The sequence below is a fragment of the Lepisosteus platostomus genome, chromosome 5 (genome assembly GCF_059453375.1).
Source record: "Lepisosteus platostomus isolate fLepPlt1 chromosome 5, fLepPlt1.hap1, whole genome shotgun sequence".
NCBI lineage: Eukaryota > Metazoa > Chordata > Actinopteri > Semionotiformes > Lepisosteidae > Lepisosteus > Lepisosteus platostomus.
The window spans coordinates 10,622,027-10,642,764 of record NC_142615.1 but is presented as its reverse complement, the minus strand read 5'-3'; the positions used below and the strand labels follow the sequence as shown (position 1 = coordinate 10,642,764).

At 42.7% G+C, this 20,738-nt stretch overlaps 1 protein-coding gene and 1 non-coding gene across 2 annotated transcripts in view; both read right to left on the bottom strand.

The window, feature by feature from the left end:
* LOC148663356 (uncharacterized) overlaps positions 1-17,757 on the bottom strand; it is a 76,131-nt gene extending 58,374 nt beyond the window's left edge. Inside the window, exons 1-8 of the mRNA XM_088632861.1 lie at positions 17,158-17,757; positions 16,941-17,056; positions 16,758-16,864; positions 16,506-16,680; positions 16,311-16,428; positions 16,012-16,112; positions 15,861-15,934; positions 15,511-15,693 (exon numbers count right to left, since the gene is read on the bottom strand). Of these exons, the coding sequence (XP_088488987.1) occupies positions 15,511-15,693; positions 15,861-15,934; positions 16,012-16,112; positions 16,311-16,428; positions 16,506-16,680; positions 16,758-16,864; positions 16,941-17,056; positions 17,158-17,715 (1,432 nt within the window). The 5' untranslated portion in view covers positions 17,716-17,757. The remainder of the gene's footprint in view (positions 1-15,510; positions 15,694-15,860; positions 15,935-16,011; positions 16,113-16,310; positions 16,429-16,505; positions 16,681-16,757; positions 16,865-16,940; positions 17,057-17,157) is intronic.
* On the bottom strand, positions 5,911-6,021 carry trnal-caa (transfer RNA leucine (anticodon CAA)). Its single transcript has 2 exons — positions 5,984-6,021; positions 5,911-5,956 (listed from the first exon to the last, which is right to left on the bottom strand). It is a non-coding gene; the product is annotated as a tRNA-Leu (tRNA).
* Positions 17,758-20,738: the final 2,981 nt, after the last annotated feature.

The following is a 20,738-nucleotide window of genomic DNA, read 5'->3' as shown; positions in this document are numbered from 1 at the left end:
GTGATGTCCATGGTAAAAATGTGGCATTCGGTACCCTGAAATTGGAAATCATTGAAAAGTTGGAGCGCGTGGTTGGTGTCTTTGATTTATGAGGGAAGATCTTCAACCAGTGGTCACATGAGGCTGTCGAGAAAGGCCGAGATGTAAGTAGTTGGACAGTTACATGCTGATACGATGGGGCGTCCAGGGGTGTCCGGTTTGTGGATTTTGGGGAGGAGGTAAAATTGAGATACCTGTGGGTGTTCCATGATGAGCCGGTTCGCCTCCTGGGGGAGCTCGTTGCTGCTGATAAGAAGGGAAATGGTGGATACCACTTCCTTTTGGTGGTCAGTGGTAGGGTCCTGTTGGAGGGGGAGGTAGGCAGAAGTGTCAGTTAGTTGTCTAGAGGCTTCAAAGATATATAGATCTTTACGCCACACCACAACAGCACCTCCTTTGTCCGCTGGTTTGATGGGTGTACAGCTCATTTCACCCCAACCACACTAAAAACTCTCTTCCTTTTTCACAGTTCCTTAGGTTACGACGATTATGCAGCGACGACATCGACTTCGAAAACCAAGCCCTCGAAATGTACTCATTTTTCATCAACAGAGGATACCCCAGCAGTGTGATTGACAGGGCCCTTGCCCGAGCCAAAAACACCCCCCGGACCATCAACCCGATCAGGAACTCCCGCCGTAACAACCGCATTCCTTTGGTGCTTCCTTACCACCCTAACACACTTCCTATCCCCAGGACCATTAACCAGAATTTTTCCATCCTACAGGATGATCCATCCATTGCGGCCCTCTTTTCTGTTCGCCCTATCATCTCATATCGCCGACCACCTAATCTGCGTAACCTCCTTGTTCACAGCTCCCTTGACCGCCCTCAGCAACCATCCACACCAGGCACTTTCCCTTGCAAAAGAGCTCGCTGTATCACCTGCAAGTACACAGCCACCACCACACTCATTCAAGGCCCCTCAGGACAATTCCGGATCACCCAGACAGCATCTTGTACCTCCAGCAACCTTATTTACTGTATCTCTTGCAGTAAATGCCCAGCCATCTACATTGGGGAAACAGGAAGGAGACTCGGAGACCGCTTCAGAGAACACGTCAGGGCTGTGAAGATTAAAGATCTCTCCAAGCCCATTGTTTCTCATTTCACCTCTGACGGCCACGACCACTCTAATCTCTCCGTCTGTGTTCTCAAAGACGGTTTTCCGAACTCATACATCAGAAAGACCACCGAAACTAAAATTATTCTGCAGCTGGGATCACACATTCTCCCTTCCCTTAACAACAGATTACTGTTCTTTTAAATTTTCTCCATTCATTGGAAGTTTCATTTCACACCTCTCTGCACCCATTCTGACTTCACACCTCTTGATTGGCCTCTCTTTCTGTCCCCTGCTCCCGCCTCTCACTCCTCCTCCCTCTCAACCTTTGTTCTCCCGCTACTTTACCTTTGCCTACTGCCCTGTCTCTCTCACACCTGAAGAAGGCTCCACGGCCGAAACGTTGTGTTCTCTTTCTTCTTTTTTTCAGCATGGAATAAACCTATTACGTGTTTTAATGTTGGTTGTGCTGGCGTACTGCTTCTGTCTGTGAAACTTCAATGTTTTGCTTCTTCACGACGAATCGTTGGCGGGAGTTGAGCTTGTTAAATCTTTGCACACAGCTCCATCAGAAATAAAAAAATAGAACATTTTTGGAACAATAATAATAATTATAAAAATCTTTCAATCCCTTGATTGCATAAGAGTGCAAACCCTTTATATAGGGGGTTGTAACTGTTGCAATGTAACCAGTCACATCCCAAATCATGAACAAAGGTTATTTGCCTTCGCCAGACATCAATTATTATATCAATGATTATTCCTATTTAATATCAGTTCATCTCATATAACGAACCAGATTTCTGAGAACAAACGTTCAAACTGCACAACAGAACCTGAATCCATCTGCTGATTGTCACAGAAGAATGTCGTTACAAATTATCCGCTGAGCTGTATTAAGTGTCCGGCCACCTCTGTCCTTCCTAATTTGCAGTGGGCACAATTCTTTCAGTTTCTTCTCTTGTATTTTCCTTGCTATTTTACTGTCTCTTTCTTCCACGAGGATCCACAGCCCAAACCCTGTGTTTCTGCAGTGTCAGTCAGTGTCGAGAGAAATACTTGCACAGCTCCAGTGCACCACTGCACCAATCGTTCTCAACAGCAGTGTGCAGTGAAGTCATGCCCAGGTTGTGAGTTTCCTGGAGAAGTCTCGCCTGTGTTTTCAGCTGCAGAAGATCACTGTTGAATTTATGTTGGTTCTTCTGTTACTTTTTCTGCTCGATGGCCTCTATTAAATCAGGCACACCTGCTTCCTCGGCAAGTTACTTTATCGCTTCTCACAAACCAACATACTGCAGGCACCTCTAATACCGTCACTGCTTGTGGGCCACGTGTTCCTGCTGTCAGCCTACTATACCACGTTCATGCACATCTAGAAACATTACTACTCTAGTACAAGAGCGAAAAATGAAACAAAAACACAACCACTTAAAAAAGGGTAGTGCTTTGCTGTGGCTCACTTGGTAAAAGTGTTTGCCTAGTGAACAGGACATCCTGGGATCAAATCCCAGTGGTACCTTTATTCCTGTCTTTTTGCACCATTTATCATTATAGACAACATGCTTCTGCATTAAGTTTAATGGAGGTGTTCATTTAGTTTTTGGCACAACTTGTTTTTCAAGAACTCCACACATTGCGAAAGCTAAAATGCTTATCTTTCTTATCAGTGCAAAAGAATTACTGCCAGCTGGCAAGAAAATGACAACGATTTTTTTTTACTTTAGCCAAAAATCTGTGAATGTAGAAAAACACGACATGTGTCAGTTTCTATGGCACACTCAGTCAGGGTGTGCTTCAGTTAAACACAGCGTTCGTAGATCAAATGCACCCAGAGACACACTTCGAATTAATCCGATCTAAACATTACCTTCTCTAAATGTGATTGAGTTTCTTTGCACGTCCTTAGCCATCTTGATGTTTGCAGAGATTTTCAACTTTTGACACGAGTCAAACTACAAGTAAATAGTTGAGTACCTATGTCAATATCACCGGGAATGTGAATATAAATGTAAACATCAATATTTCTGCTGTCTCCTGAGAAACACAAGTATAGAGTTAAAACACAATAAATAATGCTAGAAAATTATTCAGTTAACACCCAGATGTGACAAAACACATTTAAGACTTACATCCCCTTTAAATATGTATTTCCTTAATATCAGTTCTCTTCCCTCCCCAGGATACCTGCAAATTCACTATAGCATATTAAAAGCTGTGTGTAAGTCTTACATGTGTTCTGTCACATCTGGGTGTTAAATTAATAGATGTGTTGTGTTATTTAATATGATTTGACTCCACGCTTGTGTTTCTCGGGAGACAGCAGAAATATTGGGGATTTGCGGCTACAGAAAAATATATGAACTTTATGGGCAAATGTAAGGTTACGTTAAAGAAAAAAAGATATTGTCATTGATGAGGATGGGATTCAAACCCACACGTGCAGAGCACAATATAATAGCAGTCAATCACCTTAACCACTCAGCCACCTCACCTAGAAACCCACTCCCTTCAGACATGATTTGGTACCATTAAGAGGAGATACTGGATCCGAATTCCAGCGGTACTTTTTTTCCTGTCTTGTTTTACAGAACATGTAATTTGGGACACTCACAGAGGTCTTGATTTGGTTTAATGCGTGTATTAATTTCATTTGCGGAACCCATCTTGCTTTTTTTTAACCATATAGCTTACGAAAGATGAAATGCAAGCGAATTTTTTGTTCACCAAAAGCATGTAAATGAAAAAAAAAGCAAGGTGCAAACATTTCTGTGGTGCAATCGGTTCGCGTGTTCGGCTATTAACCCAAAGGTGGGTGTTTTGAACCCACCCGGGGACGCACTTCTTCCTGTAGTAAACATCATCACCGCAAAAATTTTGTTTTTCCGCAAAACCTTAACTATTTTGATATTTGCAGTAGTAAACAATTGAGAAAAGAGTCAACATTACCGGGAATTTCCAATAATTACTGACAACGGCAACTTCCAAGCAGATAGTATTCACCCATGTTCATTTATGTTCCAATGGGTGGCGGGAGAATTCACTTCTGCTCCCGTTGCATCTTCAGCTAAAGTAATTTAAAAAACAATGCAAAATTGTTTGAGAACTTGACAAGCAAAAACAACAGATCGCCGGAGTTCTATTTTACTATTTTCGTATATTTACCTTAATTTGAATATAAATGTTAACCGAAGTGCTGTTCAATATAGTGTAATGTTGTCGTACTTTTAAAATATTTTAGCTGAGGGTGAGAGGGGGGATATTACGCCTTGCCAAACATCTAAACTAACTGTAAAAGGGGATGGCATTTTAATAAAACTGGCAATCAAAAGAAAGTTACAATTTGTATGGTATTATGCTCAATATCCCTCGATATTGAAGGTCAGATGAGGAATTTGAAGAAACTATCAAAGAAACAACGGCAATAGCAGAGGGTGTTGATTTTGAACCAGTGTTTGCACCTCAATAATCCATCAGTCTTCGCTTGACAGGCTTCCTCGAGATATTCGGTGTTCTATACAAAAAATCGACAATTAAGCGCAAATGTGACAAGAGGCAAAGACTGCGGTAGAGGAGGAATAAACTCCACACGATGACTGTATGTATACATCTGTCTAATATTCGGCCCCTGCAGGGGCATCATATTCGCTGAACTGCCTGCCAGCATGTGTACGGGCTTATAATTCAAGAATATCAATGGTCAGACGCTTACAACGGGTGTTTGTGTTTGTATTATTTAGAGAATTGAAAAAACATTTTCAAAACTACAGCTCGAATGAAATTTAAAAAAAAAGTTTATTTGTCTCTTTGCTGTAACAACTGTGCCAAAACTATTCAGATACATCAGAATAGCATCAGAATGTAACTAGATTTTATTGGATTTTAGGAAATGTTTTTTTGCGCATTTCTCTATACGATCAGAATACCTTCCTGTTTTCACCGTGTTTATTGTTTCTGCCTATGATCTTGGAAAGAAAGACCCAGTATCTGTTCACCGAAATATTTCAGGAGTTTGCTGTGGTTTGAGAGGAGTGTATGAAGGTAATGAGGGAGGGAGGACACGCCCATTCCGCACGGGGAGCGTAGAGCAATGAGCCGCGCCTGCAGCTCTCCGAGTCTTTTCTTATACAACCTCTGAGTCCGGACACAGCGTCTCCAGCCAGAGATTTACAGTTCCGAAAACAGCTGTCTCGAGCAGAAACTGATCTTCCTGCTTTAGTTAAGGTTTGGTTATTGTGGGGGTTTAGTGCTTGTATCTCTCTTCTCTTACTAAACACTATCTACTGTAAAGTATATACATTGAAGCTAAAATGCAGCTAAAATACTCCAGTAAGGCCGAGCAGATAGGAAAGTTTAATAAAAATGTTCTATGATCTATGTTCTAGTTGCCCATATATTTTTAACTCTCTGTTCGAGCTCTGATTTAATCCTCTCGGCTCCTGCCACTGTCACTGGGAGAGTGGCTGCATTCCGTAGGGCTACAGGCTGATTTCACAATGCCACATTTAATGAAATACAGGGGAAACCGCAAGGAAAACAATAGGTTTTAATACATCTTCTTCTGGATTTATATTTCAGTCTTTCACCTTTGAATGCATACCTTGACCGTAAATCTTTACTCGATTACAGGCACCCCAAACAGTTCTTAAGGGAGAAATCGAAGCCTATTTGACTTTCTGCTAATCACATTGAAGTGTTCACGAAGCATTTCCCTGCCCATCATGTGCCCGCAAGCCGGTTTCTCCGTTTTCTTCTTTCTGTCGTTGTCAGCGAGCACAAGAAGACAGGAAAAATGCAAGAGAGGGAAAAGCTGTCAAGAGTGGGATTTGAACCCACACCTCTATTTAGAGACCAGAACACCCAAGCAATGGAAAGACAGGAGTCCTTGCGTCTGGTGCCTTAGACCACTCAGCCATCCTGACGAGGTACGTAAGTGGGTGTGTTAAAAGCACCAGTAGTTCACAAAACTGAGAAATGCTTTGCTGGAGAAGCACCACGTTGCCTAATGTTGCCTAAACGGATCGCAGAAATCAAATGTTCGGATTGATTTAGAGTGTGCTTTACAGCCCTTGTGTAATATTTTAAATTGTTTTTAAAAAGTGTGTACTGTGTACTACGTTTAGGACTAGTTAGTGTGGTAGAATATGGAGATCATCTCCAGCTCTGAGCTCAACTGCAACAACAAGTCATGCTGAACAAAGTCAGAGTTCAGCTGAACCTTTGCTCAGTGTGGTGCTCAGGACTCAGGAGTGTTGTTATGGTTCTAATTAGCACGAACTGCAGGGGCTCTGAATCAGAACATTTCAATTTACCTGTTCAGTAAGTTAAAATGCAGGACACGTTAAAATCGGATTATTACTGTGTCTCTGTCCCATTTGTATATAACCAAATGTTTAAAAGATACCAGTAAGGACACACAACTACTAATGCGGTACTTATTGGAAATAGTCCCAAAACAAGTACGTCCGGCAGCTGGTAGACCCCTGTAATAATTTTGCAGTGACACTTTGAAGATTTACACTCTATTTAAATATTAATTTATTAAATTTCAGTTCTCTTTTCTCACACTCCCTGGCATAACTGAACTCTCACTCTCGCATACTAAAGGCTTTACATTAGCTAACATTAGCGTTGATACAAATTCTAATAAAGACAGAATGAAACTGTTTGTTTTGTGTCTCATGGTGATCCTCTTCTCGATCCAAATGAAATGTTTAATATGATCCCTCGAGAAAGAAAGGAGTCAATTTCTGCCTGGAATGATTGATGCTCCATCAAACATTTTGTAATATCTCCGGAAGTTTATACAGTAGAATCCTGGTTTGTGGCTTAAATTCAAGGTAAACAAGACTAAGGAAACGAGTTGGAAACAATGTCGATCTGGGATTTAAATCATCCGGAACATTTCACTACATTGGGCAGTATGTGCCAGAAAGCAGCTCCTGACATCTGTTGATAGCTCAGTTGGTAGAGTGGAGGACTGTAGTGGAAACAAGAGGGAATCCTTAGGTTGCTGGTTTGACTCCGGTTCGAAGGAAGGTGCCCTTTGTGTATTTCATTCAAACAGTTAAAATAGCTGATCCTTTTTCACTCAGACTTTGATCAAAAGCTCAATAAACGACGAAGCAGAGGCTCTTGTTCTGAATTCAGCTCAAGTCTGATTGTCTTGTTTTGGCCAAGATCTGATCTTTGAATTCAGGGAATACTCTGTCTGCTTTGTACAGTAATTCAAAAGTAGATACAAATGTCACTTTTTTATTGTAGATATAAAGGTGTTCTCTGTTTTCGAAGGATAGGTACTTAATTGGCTTTATGATTTGGTTTTGATTTTGTATCGTTGTATTATTAAGTTTGTGCTTTTTGTGTTTTTAACATATTGTGAACTTATTTTTGAAACAAATGTTTACAAAGGCAAACACGGCACACATCTGTTTATACCAGCGGTGAATTGTATATTTGTATTAAGTAGAAGCTACTGCGCAGTTCTGGGAGTATAACAGGTTCGATATAAAGTGGCAAAAATATAAAAGGGGAAAATACCCCAGACTGGGTGTAAACGCCTCGTTGTGACTGTTGTTTTATTGTTGAATACGGCATACTGTGCACGAAATGTTGCAGAAACACAATCTGATAGTTAAATAATTATTATTTTAATAATTTGATAAGTATGAGGCACCGGATCCAAATATTCAGTTCTGATTTTTTTTAAGTGATATCTTCCCTTCCTCTGGTGGAAGTAACACGATGTGAGCAATTGTTTTTTTTTTTTTTTTTTTTTCACGTTGCGATCCAAAAAGCCTCAGATGCACAGTCTGACAGCAACCAAACCAGAATGGATTCTGCTGGGAGCCGGACTAAGCTCATTCTTGCTCCCTGTGCTGAAAACAGAATTAGCGCTTACCCGAGCACCATCTACAGCTGCTGGATGGTACTCTACGCCCTGCTGCTCCAGCAATTATTTTGACGAAAGACAGATCACTTGTGCGCTTTTAACCTTCTCGCAGCTACAGGCGAGACTGAAGCTGGCGATATAAAGGCACGCGCTGGTACACCTTCTCGAACTTTCACAATCACGATAAACATTTTTTTAAGACCTTTGAAAAACTAGATATAGATATAGATAAAACTAGATAAAAAACATGAGCTTTATCGGTTTTTACATTAATCGATTTTGAATCAAATTTGATCTTTTTACATTGCATTTTACGTTGAAATGTAGCATGCATACCTAATCCACCAACAGACAGAGCAATATTTTACGTTGCCCTCCAGAGCTTCCAACGTGTGATGGATTTGTATGGGTGTCTGTATGATACCACTACAGCACTGGCGTAGGTGCAAAATCCACTTTCACAAGACTTTTTCAGTGTCTTCTCTCTCAAATGGACTGAAGCACAGGAGCCAATATGAGAGAAAACGACAGGTGTTTAAACAGAGGATGTCCCAATGTCTGGGACAATGCATTGTGATTTTGTATAAATGCAAATGGTTTCTCATTTAAAAGCCAACAATATTATTTTTCTCCCTGGTGCTAATAAGCTACCACACATGCGAGCTGTTGTGTGAAAGAAAATTCATATGTCCATAGGAAGGCAGAATAAAATCCAGAACTGTGTTGGTGATATCGATAAACAGGGCTCATGTTCACAACAAAACTTTACTATATAAAAAGTTAAAATTTGCAAATATATTTTTTTTATTATGCAAAGTGTCTGTTAAACCATTCATGAAGGATTTTTAGACAAAAAAACACACCATTATATGAGAAAATATATTTACTATATCTGCATTTAACTCACTTTTTTAACAATTTCAGTTTCAAGGCCGATATAAATTGTTGCCCTGCTTTTTTGTCATAAATACACAAGCTTGTTATGTCTTGTGTCAGAAATAAACTGCATGAAATTTGCTAAAGCAACAAAAAGTAAGCGCCACAAAGAAGACAAACATTTGCGTTTATAGTGCAATGTTATCTCGAGCCTTTAAAATGACTTTAAATGCAATTTGTTTTTCTCTGTGGCTCTAAGGCTTTGCCATTTACTGTAGTTATTCAGGAGAACATTATGTTAATCGTATAGATGAAACGTTAAATATATTCAGGTGGGTAGCTACGTCAGCATGCATATCTGCAAAGGAACAAGTAATACTGTAGGTTTATTCCATGCTGAAAAGAGTAGAGAGAAAACAAACCTGAAGAATGTTTCACAGCTGAAACGTTGTGTTTTCTCTCTTCTCTTTTCAGCATGGAATAAACCTATTACTTGTTCCTTTAATATATTGTTCGGTTTGACTCAAAATGCTTTACTACTACAAGAGAGAATTATAGTATGGAGGATGAGACAAATTTATGATTTCTTGGAAGAAAATGTTTTTTCTTTGCATTCGAAATGAATCGAAACTTTAGCGCGACACACAAACCCTTTGTCTTTTTTAAAGATATAATATTTTTAAACAGACAGTATAGAAAATGTTTTTTTTTACTAAGCAATTTTGGCCGGGGGCGATGTATTACTAGTAGTGGCGCTGAGGTCACTATGGTGCAGTTGAGCACCGTAAGATTAGGGCCAGTGACGTAATGTATAACGCATCTGACTTTGAAACAGAAGATTGTAGGTTTGACTCCTGCCTGGCTCATGTTGCTTTTTTAACACGGTACTGTCTGAAGATCAGCTCCTGCTCTGAGCTCAATAGCAATGCAAAACTGTGCGTAACAAAGCTGGCGAGCAGCTGAACTTGTGCTCAGTAGTCAGTACGGTGCTGAGGGTTCAGTACTGGCGTTGTTCTAATTAGCACGAACTGCAATGGCTCTGAATCTGACCATTTCTATGGAAGCCCGTTTCCGCCAGGGAGTAAAAATAAAAACGCGCTATGGTATCTCAGAATTCCGACTTAGTAACTGAGAATTGCGACTTAAAAACTCAGAATTCCGACTTTATATCTCGTAATTGCGACTTTATATCTCACATTTGGGACTTCGAAATAACCTATATTTCATTGTCTGTCCTTTTGTTATTGTAACGGATTCGGGTTCCAGGGCTTGTGCCTTCCCCGCTCCCACCCTAGTTCGTGCCTCACTGCATTGGCTCGAACCCAGGCCTTGCCAGCTGAGCTAAAGAAGACCTTTTTTAAGTAAAAAAGGACATACAATGGAAATATTTAAAAATTATAAGTTTCAGCTTTTATAATTGTGAATTCTTCTGGATGTGAAGTGTCTATTTCTGTATCTTATTTCATATTCTGTTTTTGTATTTCTGGTGTTTAAATAAAAAAAGAATTTAAAAGCCCACCGTCCACTATTCCATCCGTTTACTATGGAAGCCTCACTACCGGAAATGGGATTCCATAAAAATTAGTGTAATTAATTTGATTTTTATCAGGGCACTGTACAAGACGAGTCTTCAGGCTTATAGATCCTATGATCTTGTACGATTCATCAATATGGTGTAACGGAACGGCCAACATACAATTTGTAGTTCAGGTGGGTAGCTGCGTCAGCATGCGTACTGTAGGCTGCAAAGGAACAAGTAATAGGTTTATTCCATGCTGAAAAAAATAAGAAAGAAAATATGTTTTTGCCGAAACGTACTAGTAAACTTTACATTAACAATACCAGCCAACGATACATTATCATTTCACACCGGTTCTACAGGAATCTACAGCAGAGCCCTGAGTTGACTCCCAGAGTCCCACTGAGCCCATAGAATTCCACATCACCCCTCACTCCTGCACACAGTCCGCTGAGAGTGCCTGTCCATAAACTACTGGATTGAGAATGGGATCAAATAATTCCCCATTTTCTTAATTCTACATCAAAGGACTGTTAAAGGTCTATTTGAAGGCACCGATTCGTATTCTTAAACCAGATGAACGCCTGGAATAAGTTAATATTACTTATAAATAGTCATGCTACAATACTCCAGTTGAAGGCACGCTTCTAGCTTTGTGGTACTCTGGTGCGTCACGAATTTATGTTTGAATTTCGCCGGATTAACAACTATAGGTGTACCCTCGCTCACTTTCTTTAGCGACAGTCGTTGCTCTTCATCTGAGTGATGTATTTGCCTGTTTTTCAGTTCACTTCCCTGCAAGGAATATTTACCTCAGAGCTCTCTTTCACAGACTGCAGGCACTATGTTTGTTAACAGGTGTTATAGTGATGACATCTTTCTGTTTGATCAGGACAGGAGCTGCAAGTCCACTGTGTTGTGGCTGCAGTACAATTTTAGTTTATTATTATAATACTTTTTAACAGCGACAGATTCTTAAGATCACGAGGTGTTTACGATATTATTTCAGTATTAAGCTGTTACTACATTCGGAACTGTCCCATAGGATTCAGTGTTCCATTAGTTTGGCACTAAACTGCTTAGTCTATTGCAGGAATTGTACTTAGTCCTGTCCTGTAGTGTCCTCTAGAGAGCAGCAGCTGTTTCCTTGGGCTCATTGCAATTGGGAATATTGTGATTACTGAGCAGGGGACTAAAGTCAGCAGATGAGCGAGTTGCAAATCGGTATTAATCTGGCGTACAGAGCTGAATGCTAATCTCTGGATCATCTCCAGTTAATGTGATGCTGTTGTTACCTTGCACTTGACCCAATCTGACTACTGGCACCAACAACCCTGTTATTACAAATAAACTTCTTGTGTACCTACCGTGATACATAAGTTTGGTGGAGAGGTTTGGCAGCCCATATTCAGTCAAAGGTGTGTGTGCAGATCACTATGATATACAGGCATCAACAAACTGACATACTATATTAAATGTTTAACAGATAAAACCCAAATGAACCAAACCTGAATAAATTAGTGGTGGAAAGAAGTCTTTTTATATAGCAAAAGGTCTCTGAGCCTTTGGTTAGAACAATGGGTATATAACCCATTGTCCTCAATATTAGAATTGAATCCTTGAGCACTGCTGTTGTACCAACGGTCCTCAAAAGTGCTGCCATTACCCCCGTCCCATAAAAGCCTAACATTACCCTTTCTTGCATAAACTGTAGAAAGTACCTTCACATTTCAGTTGCAGTTTAATCTATTATCACCCTATTCCCCACTTCATAACCTTCACTCTTCTAATTCTGGTCTCCTAACTGTCCCCCAAGCCCGTCTACACTGTATGGGTGACAGGGCCTTCTCCTGTTATGCCCCCACGCTCTGCCCAAGGATAGCAGAGTCACCTTCCCTAAACTCCTTCAAATTCAGACTCAACACCTTCTTCTGTAGAAGAGCCTTTACTGAACTGGTTCCATTCTTTACCCCTCTGCTTCTACTTTCCTTAGTACCACCAGCCATGGTCTCCTCTGTCTATTGGAATTGTTTTATACTGTGTATTCTTATTGTAATTATTTCAAGTGCTTTGAGAAGACACCTTTGGAACCATTATATAAAATAGTTTATCCTAAATCCTTGAAGCTTTAATAGGGCAGTGCAGTAGGGCTAAAAATTAACAGCTTTAGTGGGCCAGCAGGATTGGTGCAAATTATAGGTAGTCCCAAAGGATGACTAGGATTCACTTGAAATTCATGACATGGGACACTGAAACAGGGGAGAGGCTTTGTGTAGTAAGCATTCAGTCTCAATCTACACAGTCTGTGCTGCTGGTAGAGGTGGTTGTGAACACCTGTCTTCCCAGTCAAGTACTGGGATCTCCAGTCTCAATCCTAATACTTCCCATGACTGTCCAATACTGTGAAACCAACACCCATAAGACAAGACCTCCAAGATTCTAACTGTACCATTATTCACTGATGTTTGTGCACCAGTATTGTTCCTCTGCTAAGGAAGGGAAAGCCTACTTTACACCAAGCCCCTGTTGACAATTCCTTCCTTGTGTTTCTTTTAGTCAGTTTGTGCAGCCTAGAATAGGACACCAGATCTCACTCTTACTGGGCACTACAGTAGCAACTCACACTCCAGAAGCACTACCCCTCTCGAAAACAGGAGGATTTCCAGTATATAGAACACTTCTGTCTCTACCCCAGTAAAAAAAATTCACAATGCCCTGCCCAAGGAATAGTGCGGCCATCTTCCCCCAGTACAACACTTTATTACTCCAGCCATTTTCAGTCCTCATTGGCAGCAATATGGGAAGCATTCTTGAAAGGGGAACCCCCACAAATACTTCCATTGATTAATGGGTCTCACTTCCCTTGAATTCCTCCACCCCATTCAAACCTACAGATGCAGTCATTCAAAGTGAGCGGTACAGACACGTACCGCAGGTAAGATGACACGGGGTACCGCGGTGCGTGATTGGTTGACCGACAGGGGCACTCGTGGTCCGTTGGTCTGTCGTAGAAAGACTTACTGTAAACGTCTTTACTGTGCCCGTTGTAGATATTGAATTTTACCACTGAAGGGAAATCTTAGTAGCTGAGCATAAAAAGAAAAGGAGCATACTGTAACGCCTGTGAAGGCCATAAACGATATTAATTTTGGAACATAAACAAACAGTATATAGCTGGTCTTGGTACTTTAAAGAAAAAAATACACACCAGTATTCCATTTCTCCCTAAACATTGTAAGCTTCGAAGTCTTTAACTAACGTGATACCGGAGTCAACAAGCATACTTTTAGAATTTGATTAAAAGGGAATATAATATGGAATCGCGTATCTAAAGAATTTAATAACGGTATGATTAGATCCGTGTACTGCGACAGGGCTGTGTAGGGCTGTTTCGCCTGCCTGTTCATGCGAGCTGTCTTGTAGCCTGCTGGTCTAGGTGCGTAACTACTAACTAGCAGGTTGTGTGTTTGAATCCAGCTGGTGCTGGACTTTACTTTTAACAAACATTTCTTTTAAAAAATAGGTAAGCGATATTATGGACAATCAATTGACTTTTATATTTCAAAATATCGCAACATGATCGATATTTGCGATATTTTGAACATATCTTCCCTTCTGACAGCGGTTCCTGCTTCTAGTGTGTGTGTGTGTGCAACAGAGTACATTTTTATAGAGAAATGGAGGCTGGACAGTATGCGTTACAATATAAACATTTATATTGATTTAAATCGTGTTCTGATTTAAATCGCAAGCGCGTGTTTAATTGTGTTTTTTAATCATAATCAAGCTAGTCACATTATTTTATAGCGTTTTTATTGCGTTATTAAATCCGGTGGCGCTGTGTTAGTTTCCTGACTCCCATTATTTAAACTGCGACACTGATCATTCATCTCTAAATAAACTTTATTTTATATAGCGTTTTAAGCGAATAGGTAATTAGATTGCTCATAAACCTAATCGCTTTTTCTACATAAACACAGCGTGATTGCTCTCTGAAAATGCATTTCCTTAAAGCGGTTCTATTGAGGGAGTAGCCCAGCTACCACTTAACACTGTACTTCGTACTTTGAATACCTGTGAGACCGGTTTAATTCGTCACAGCCAGCACTCCGGGAGTTCATATTGCTTGACTAATTTTAAAAACTAAGTTATAAATGCAAACGCTTCCTCGGTGCGCTGCTCTGGTACGCCGGGTCTTACACAGTGCCTGTCGGCAGTAAGCGTTACAATATACATACCCAACACTGCTTGTACCCATCTGTCATGCAAATAAAACACCTTGAATTGAATTGAGGGAGAGAGGGGGGTAGTGGGACAGATATACTGTTGACAGACTCAAGGCAAATAAGATACTTATGGGTACGCAGGCATTCACGACAGCAACATACGAAACGTTTGCACGTACTGTATAGTTAAGTTATTACTTGGTTTTCAAAGTGCAACGAAATACAATATTGTTGTTGCTGCTGTTCTGGTTGTTTTTATCCCGTAAAGCGTTTTGAGAAGCCACCTTTAAAGGCGATATATACTGTAAAACCGCTGATGAACTCCCGGAGTGCTGGCTGTGACGAATCCATTATTAATACTATTAGTAATATCTTCAGTAAAGGCTTTGATGCATAAATATTTCTGATAAAGGTAGGTTGTGTACTTTTGTCCAACTGAGCAATCTTGCTTTCATAAAATATACCATAACTTAATGACTGATGATTAACATGCTGTAATACACAGTTCAAAATTAAAGGCTCAAATGCTGTGCATGAGAGGTTAAGCTCCCCCTGGCGGTTTTACAAGGCGACGCCGGATAGTTTCCGGCAGAGCGTCAAATGATACGTGACACCACGTGATACCGCGTGACACCGCGACACGCCCACCGGGGTATGCCGCGAAATACCTCACCCATTTTGAATGGCTGCATCTGAATAAACCATAAAGAAACAAGGGCAGGCAGAAAGGTCTTTCACAGCTTTATTGAAATGTTGCCATTACAAGGCAAGTGGAGGCAGGAGAGTCACAAGGGCCAGGCTGGAGCCTTCATTCAGGCACCTGGGGAGGAAGAAGGAGAAAAATCCAGCTGAACTGCAGGACACCACCCCTACAGGAGCTCCTCCTGCCAGACCCTACCTGTCCACTGGCCAACATCTCCAAAGTCCTCTGCTCCCTCCACATCCTCACTGGTGCTCTCAGCATCTTCACTGGAGCTCTGAGGGTCTCCCTCCTCATCCTCAGTCCAGTCAGCCCCCATATCCAGAGGAGCTTCTACTGGTGCCACAGCCACCCGACTGCTGGTCACCAGGCTCCTGGTACCTGTGGACAAGCAACACCCAGGAGTGAGGGATCTGCTATACCCAGAGACCCACAGTCTGCTCATCTAAACAGTCCCTTTGTCCAGCACAGGATCATTCCTCAGTTGTCCAAGCATGGTTGTCTCTTGGGCAGAGATGCATCCACAAGGGATAGAGAACCAGGCCCACCTTCATTCCCGGTGCCAGCACACCTGGACTCACAGCAGGCACAGACCTCATGGTCACCATACAGCTCCTCCCACCTGGAGGAGAGGAGGACAGGTGAGGTCCCCACCTGGCATGTCCCAGAGCACCCTCAGCAGGCTCCTTGCAGAAGTACCTCTCCGCCTCCCTGTTGTAGGTGCAGGACTTGGTCCCTGGTGTTGCTTTAGCAGGAGCCACAGCCATGACACAGTGCATGTACAGCTCAGTCACTTCATGCTGCAAGAGGGAAGGTCACAGCATTAAGGGATCAAGGCCAATAGAGGGACAGAGAAGGACCTTCTGCCATCAGTGAAGGCAAGCTGGCAGCTCTAGGCACTACAGCTGCCACAGTCTGGTTCACATCGAGATCATGGATGGAAAAGCAGACAATGGATCAGTAGAGCAGGAAGGCTGAGCAGCCTTTGAGAGCAGTACCTTCCTGGACAGCTTCTTCTGGAAGAGGAAGGCATCAATCGTGAAGCGGAGCACATCCTTCTGCTTGGAGGGGACAAACCTGGACAGGCAGCCATCTGCCTTGCTGTCCACCATGCACTTGGGGACAAGGACAAGGATGAACCCCTGCAGGCTCTCGGGGCTCCTGCCCACCTCCCCTCCCAGAAGGGGCCGTACCCCAAGTTGTCAATCACGGGGAAACGGGGCTGTGAGTGCTGGTCTGGTTTCTCCGTTACGTAACACGAGTGGATGTACAGCCTCTGCTCCGCTGTGGCAAAGTAGGCAGTGGCCTGGAAGTACATGGGCTGACCCAGGAAGTACTCATCCTTGGGAGAGAGGCGGACCCGGTGGGCTGGAGAGAGAGGCAGCATTACACATGCACACAGCACCCCCTGCAGGCAGGAGGAGCCACTCACTCAAGGAGCTAACAGTTGGTGGTGAGCAGCACAAAGCTGTGCTTGTTCTTCAGGTCCTTGAAGAAGGTCCTTCTCCTGGCCCACGTGGGGACATAGCCAACCTTGTAGGAGTAGTGGAACCTGCAGGACAGAGGGGATGAGGGGCTTCTGGACACTTTCCCCAGCAGCTTCTCAGCAGCAGCAAAGCCCTGCCTACCTGTAGTAGGAGCACTTGACCGGCACAGAGAAGGGAATGAAGCGATGCACAGGTGCACTGGAGGAGGGCGGGGCATAGCGGAGAGTGTTGGAGTACACCAGGCGGCCCTGGACAACCTGCAGGGTCACAGAGGAAGGGATATTCCCAGGAAAGGCAACCCCGACACAAGCCCTAAAGCTCACATCGATACACTGCATGTAGATGAAGACCTGCTTACCGATTGCTCGGTACCGCACTCGTGAAGCCCGTAGATGAAGTTGAAGTAACTGCGTGTGGTTCGGCTGACGCTGCAGTTGCCCAAGGTCACCTCCGATGGCCGACAGCTGAAGCCGAACAGGAGCCGACTGACACTCACGTACATCCTGCTGGAGTCGCACCACACGGCCACTCCTCGGGTGCCCCCGATGGCCGGGCGAGCCGGCTGCCACCCTCGCTGGGGAGGAAACAGGACGCTTTTGATGTAGGCGGGTAAGGGGCGGCTGCCAGCTTCGGGCTTCATCTTCTCCTTGTCGAAGTAGGGCGAGTACGCGTCTCTGGACACGGGAAGGCGGCGAAAGTCGGGAGCCAAGGACTGCGAGTCGTTTTCGCTTGCAGACAGGTCTTCGGAGGACGCATCTGCCAGGCTCAAGTCCTCCGACTGGGCTACGTCTTCAGGAGCCGGGAGGTCAGCCTGGAGCGCTAATTCCCGAGAGTCCCAGCCAGCCGGCCCGGCGGAGATCAGTGCGGGGAGCCCGGCCCCTGCGCACAGGCACAGCATAAAGAGAAACGAGCGCATTGCCAAATTATCGTCCCGCTAAATTGCTACAGGAGTAAAATAAGTAAACCACCAAACTGTGTTGAAAGAAGAGAGCATAAAGTGTGAATGCGGTGACTAGGTTTTTATACTGACAGGACCTGCTACCACACACCTGGTCACACTACCGCTCAATCAACACAATCAATTACACACAGAGATCCGGATTGTTCTCAGCGTCTAATTAGAACCTGCTTCCAGTCTGAGGCGGGACTCCGTGAAGCCTCTCCTGAACACTTTCCCGTGTGTATCTGACCTCAGCGGAGGAGTTCCATGCAATTTAGACAGAATTAAATCACCCACATGTGTAGATTTGGCTCAGATGAATTTATTGTTCAATTAGTTTCTATTTTCCGAGGACAGTGTGTTAAACTCGCTGTCAGACAGAGTACGGAACATGCGACACGTCCGTCCACACTTTCCTTTATCGTGGGGGCTGTTCCATCAACATGTACCGCAATGAAAATAATTTTACTATTTTTCACGTGTAATTGCATGTCATATTAAAATGTGTAATACAAGCATTTCTTTGCTTCCCAGTAAAGAAATACTGATCAGCTTTTGACATGATCTGATAATAATTTTTCTGATTTTTCAGAGATTGCTTTTGCTTCGCAGGACTGAGAACCTATGGAAGCCCATTTCCGCCAGGGAGTAAAAAAAAAAAACGCGCTATGGTATCACAGAATTGTGACTGAATTCCTTCAGTCTTAGAGAATTTGAAATTCAGTTGTTGGATTCCTTCAGGTCAGGATAAAGACTGAACCGCAAAATGCATTTTGAAAGTCCAAAAGAGTAGAAATCAAAATAACACAAACTGCTCAGTCCTGTTCTGACCCCTGTAGTGTGCTCTCTGAAGGCACCAGTTCTGTAGGGTTTGGGCATTTACTGGGACAATCATTAATTGTAGCAGTAAATCACAAAATTGATTCTTTTGATGGCTTTAAAATCCAACCATGCGATATAACTCAAACAACGCACACACAGGTACTAATACACGAGGATACATTTATTAATACATAGAATATGCATATAAACCTAACAGATCTTATCGAGAGGGTTATCAGAATACAAAAGATATATATTCAGTCAGTTACGAAGTGTTACATATATCAAGAGGACATACGTTCAGTATATCATTAATTTAGACCGTTTCATAAAGTGAACTTGGTTACAACTTCTACATTAGATACTCAAAACAAGTACATAACTCTTAGGAATTAAATTGATATCAACTGGTTGGGATAACAATTGAATTCTCGAGCAGTAATGCAGTGAAGTTGAATACTCATCCAAACTCTGTGGATTCAGATCTCCTGCGGGCACAAAGAAACAGTTTCAGGCTGTTGTTGTCCAATCCGCGCTCTCTGGCTCGGTGCCAGGCTGTGCTGTGCGGCTTGCGACGGTGCGCTGCTGATGCTCACTGACCAGCTAGTTAGTGTTGGCTTTAACTAGCAAAGTTTGTGCACAGGAGAAAAGATGACTGTGGGTCCCAGCAAGTCAGGAAGAGGACCGGTTCATTCCTGATGAAGAGCTAGTTCTGAATAGTGATTCAGCTGTCCACAGTTCTGACCTGTTCACGAGGCCTGCTGCTGGTGCTAACCTCGGGTGGATCCTCTGGTTACTCTCTGGCAACCTCCGCTCTAGACTCTTAGAACAAAGGAAAGTTCTGGCACTCGGACACACTGGCCGTTCCGTGGTTGTCCGGGCTGAGTCTCAGGATGGTCAGGAGGCGCTCTGCGAGAATGTCCTGCCCTTGGGAGCCTTCTGATCCTGGGCCGTCCTGCCCTGGAATTCTCCTTTGAATTCCCTTTAGAAAAGTCCACAGAATTCTCCACTGAATCTTCTCAGGCCCTCTGTGTTGCCTGTTTTTACCTGGATGAACTTCAGCTCATTGATTGGCTGAAAGTTCCATGGGCATCAGAGTCCCACGTGGGTTACTCGGCCCTACCAGTCCCTGATTGGTTGATCAAGGTGAGATAAGAGTCACTTACTCCTGACACTTATGAATGCAGTCCAGATGTCCATCTGGCACTCCCTAGACACATAGGCGCCAATGGATGACCATTGATCATGATAGCCAGGCTTAGCTAAGTGCATCCCCCTTTGGGAGCTGTCCCTTACCAAAGGAAACCTTAAATCAGCCTGCATGAATAGTTTCTCTGTGGCTGCACCACAGAGATGAACAGAGATGGGACCATTTGGGAAAGCTCAGAACACTTAATTCTTTCTTATTAATAAGCATCGCCGCTACACTGACATTTGCTCTGCTTTAAGTAATCAATGAAGAACACAATGTGCTTCACTAGACTCCGGTCCAAACAGGATTAAAAGCCAGCAAGTATACCTTTTCAAATTGACGTCAGCAGGGACTAGATTGGCACTTTAACCAGTGCCTGATTGGCTCAGTCAGTAGAGCATGGAATTCTTAATCTCAGGGTTATGAATTCAATTTTGGGTGATACAGGTGTTCTCATTAATTAAGTTTCCTGTTCATCTTTGACCATGTTACATCTTGATGGTGACTCAAATTGAGAAAAAAAGGACTGATCTAGCTCCTCATCTGAGTAGATAAGTCAAAGACTCCGTAGATAACCTATTCATACCAAGCACTTGGATGCAGCTTCACCTATCACAACTAGTATTTAACATTAAAATAGCTCCTGTCTATTTACACTATAATTTACACTAGTGTTTCTTTAAAAATTGCTTGTAAGAATGAGACATTACACATGTATTCCAATAAAATAAATATTATTAATCTTTTCACTGTAACAGTTTCACTGTGACTTGGCAGATAACTGGCAGTGATCAATAACCACACAGAAAAATATGGGAAAGCAATGGGGAAAATCGACTCTTCAACATGTGGAAATGTATTACTGGGAGGAGGACTCCTTTTCTCTTAGGTCAACACTCTTTGTAAGAGTCAATTCTCCCAGCTCACATCCGCGGGTTTCCGTAGTGTGCCTGCAAAGAGTGATCAATTTGAGATAGGTAAACGT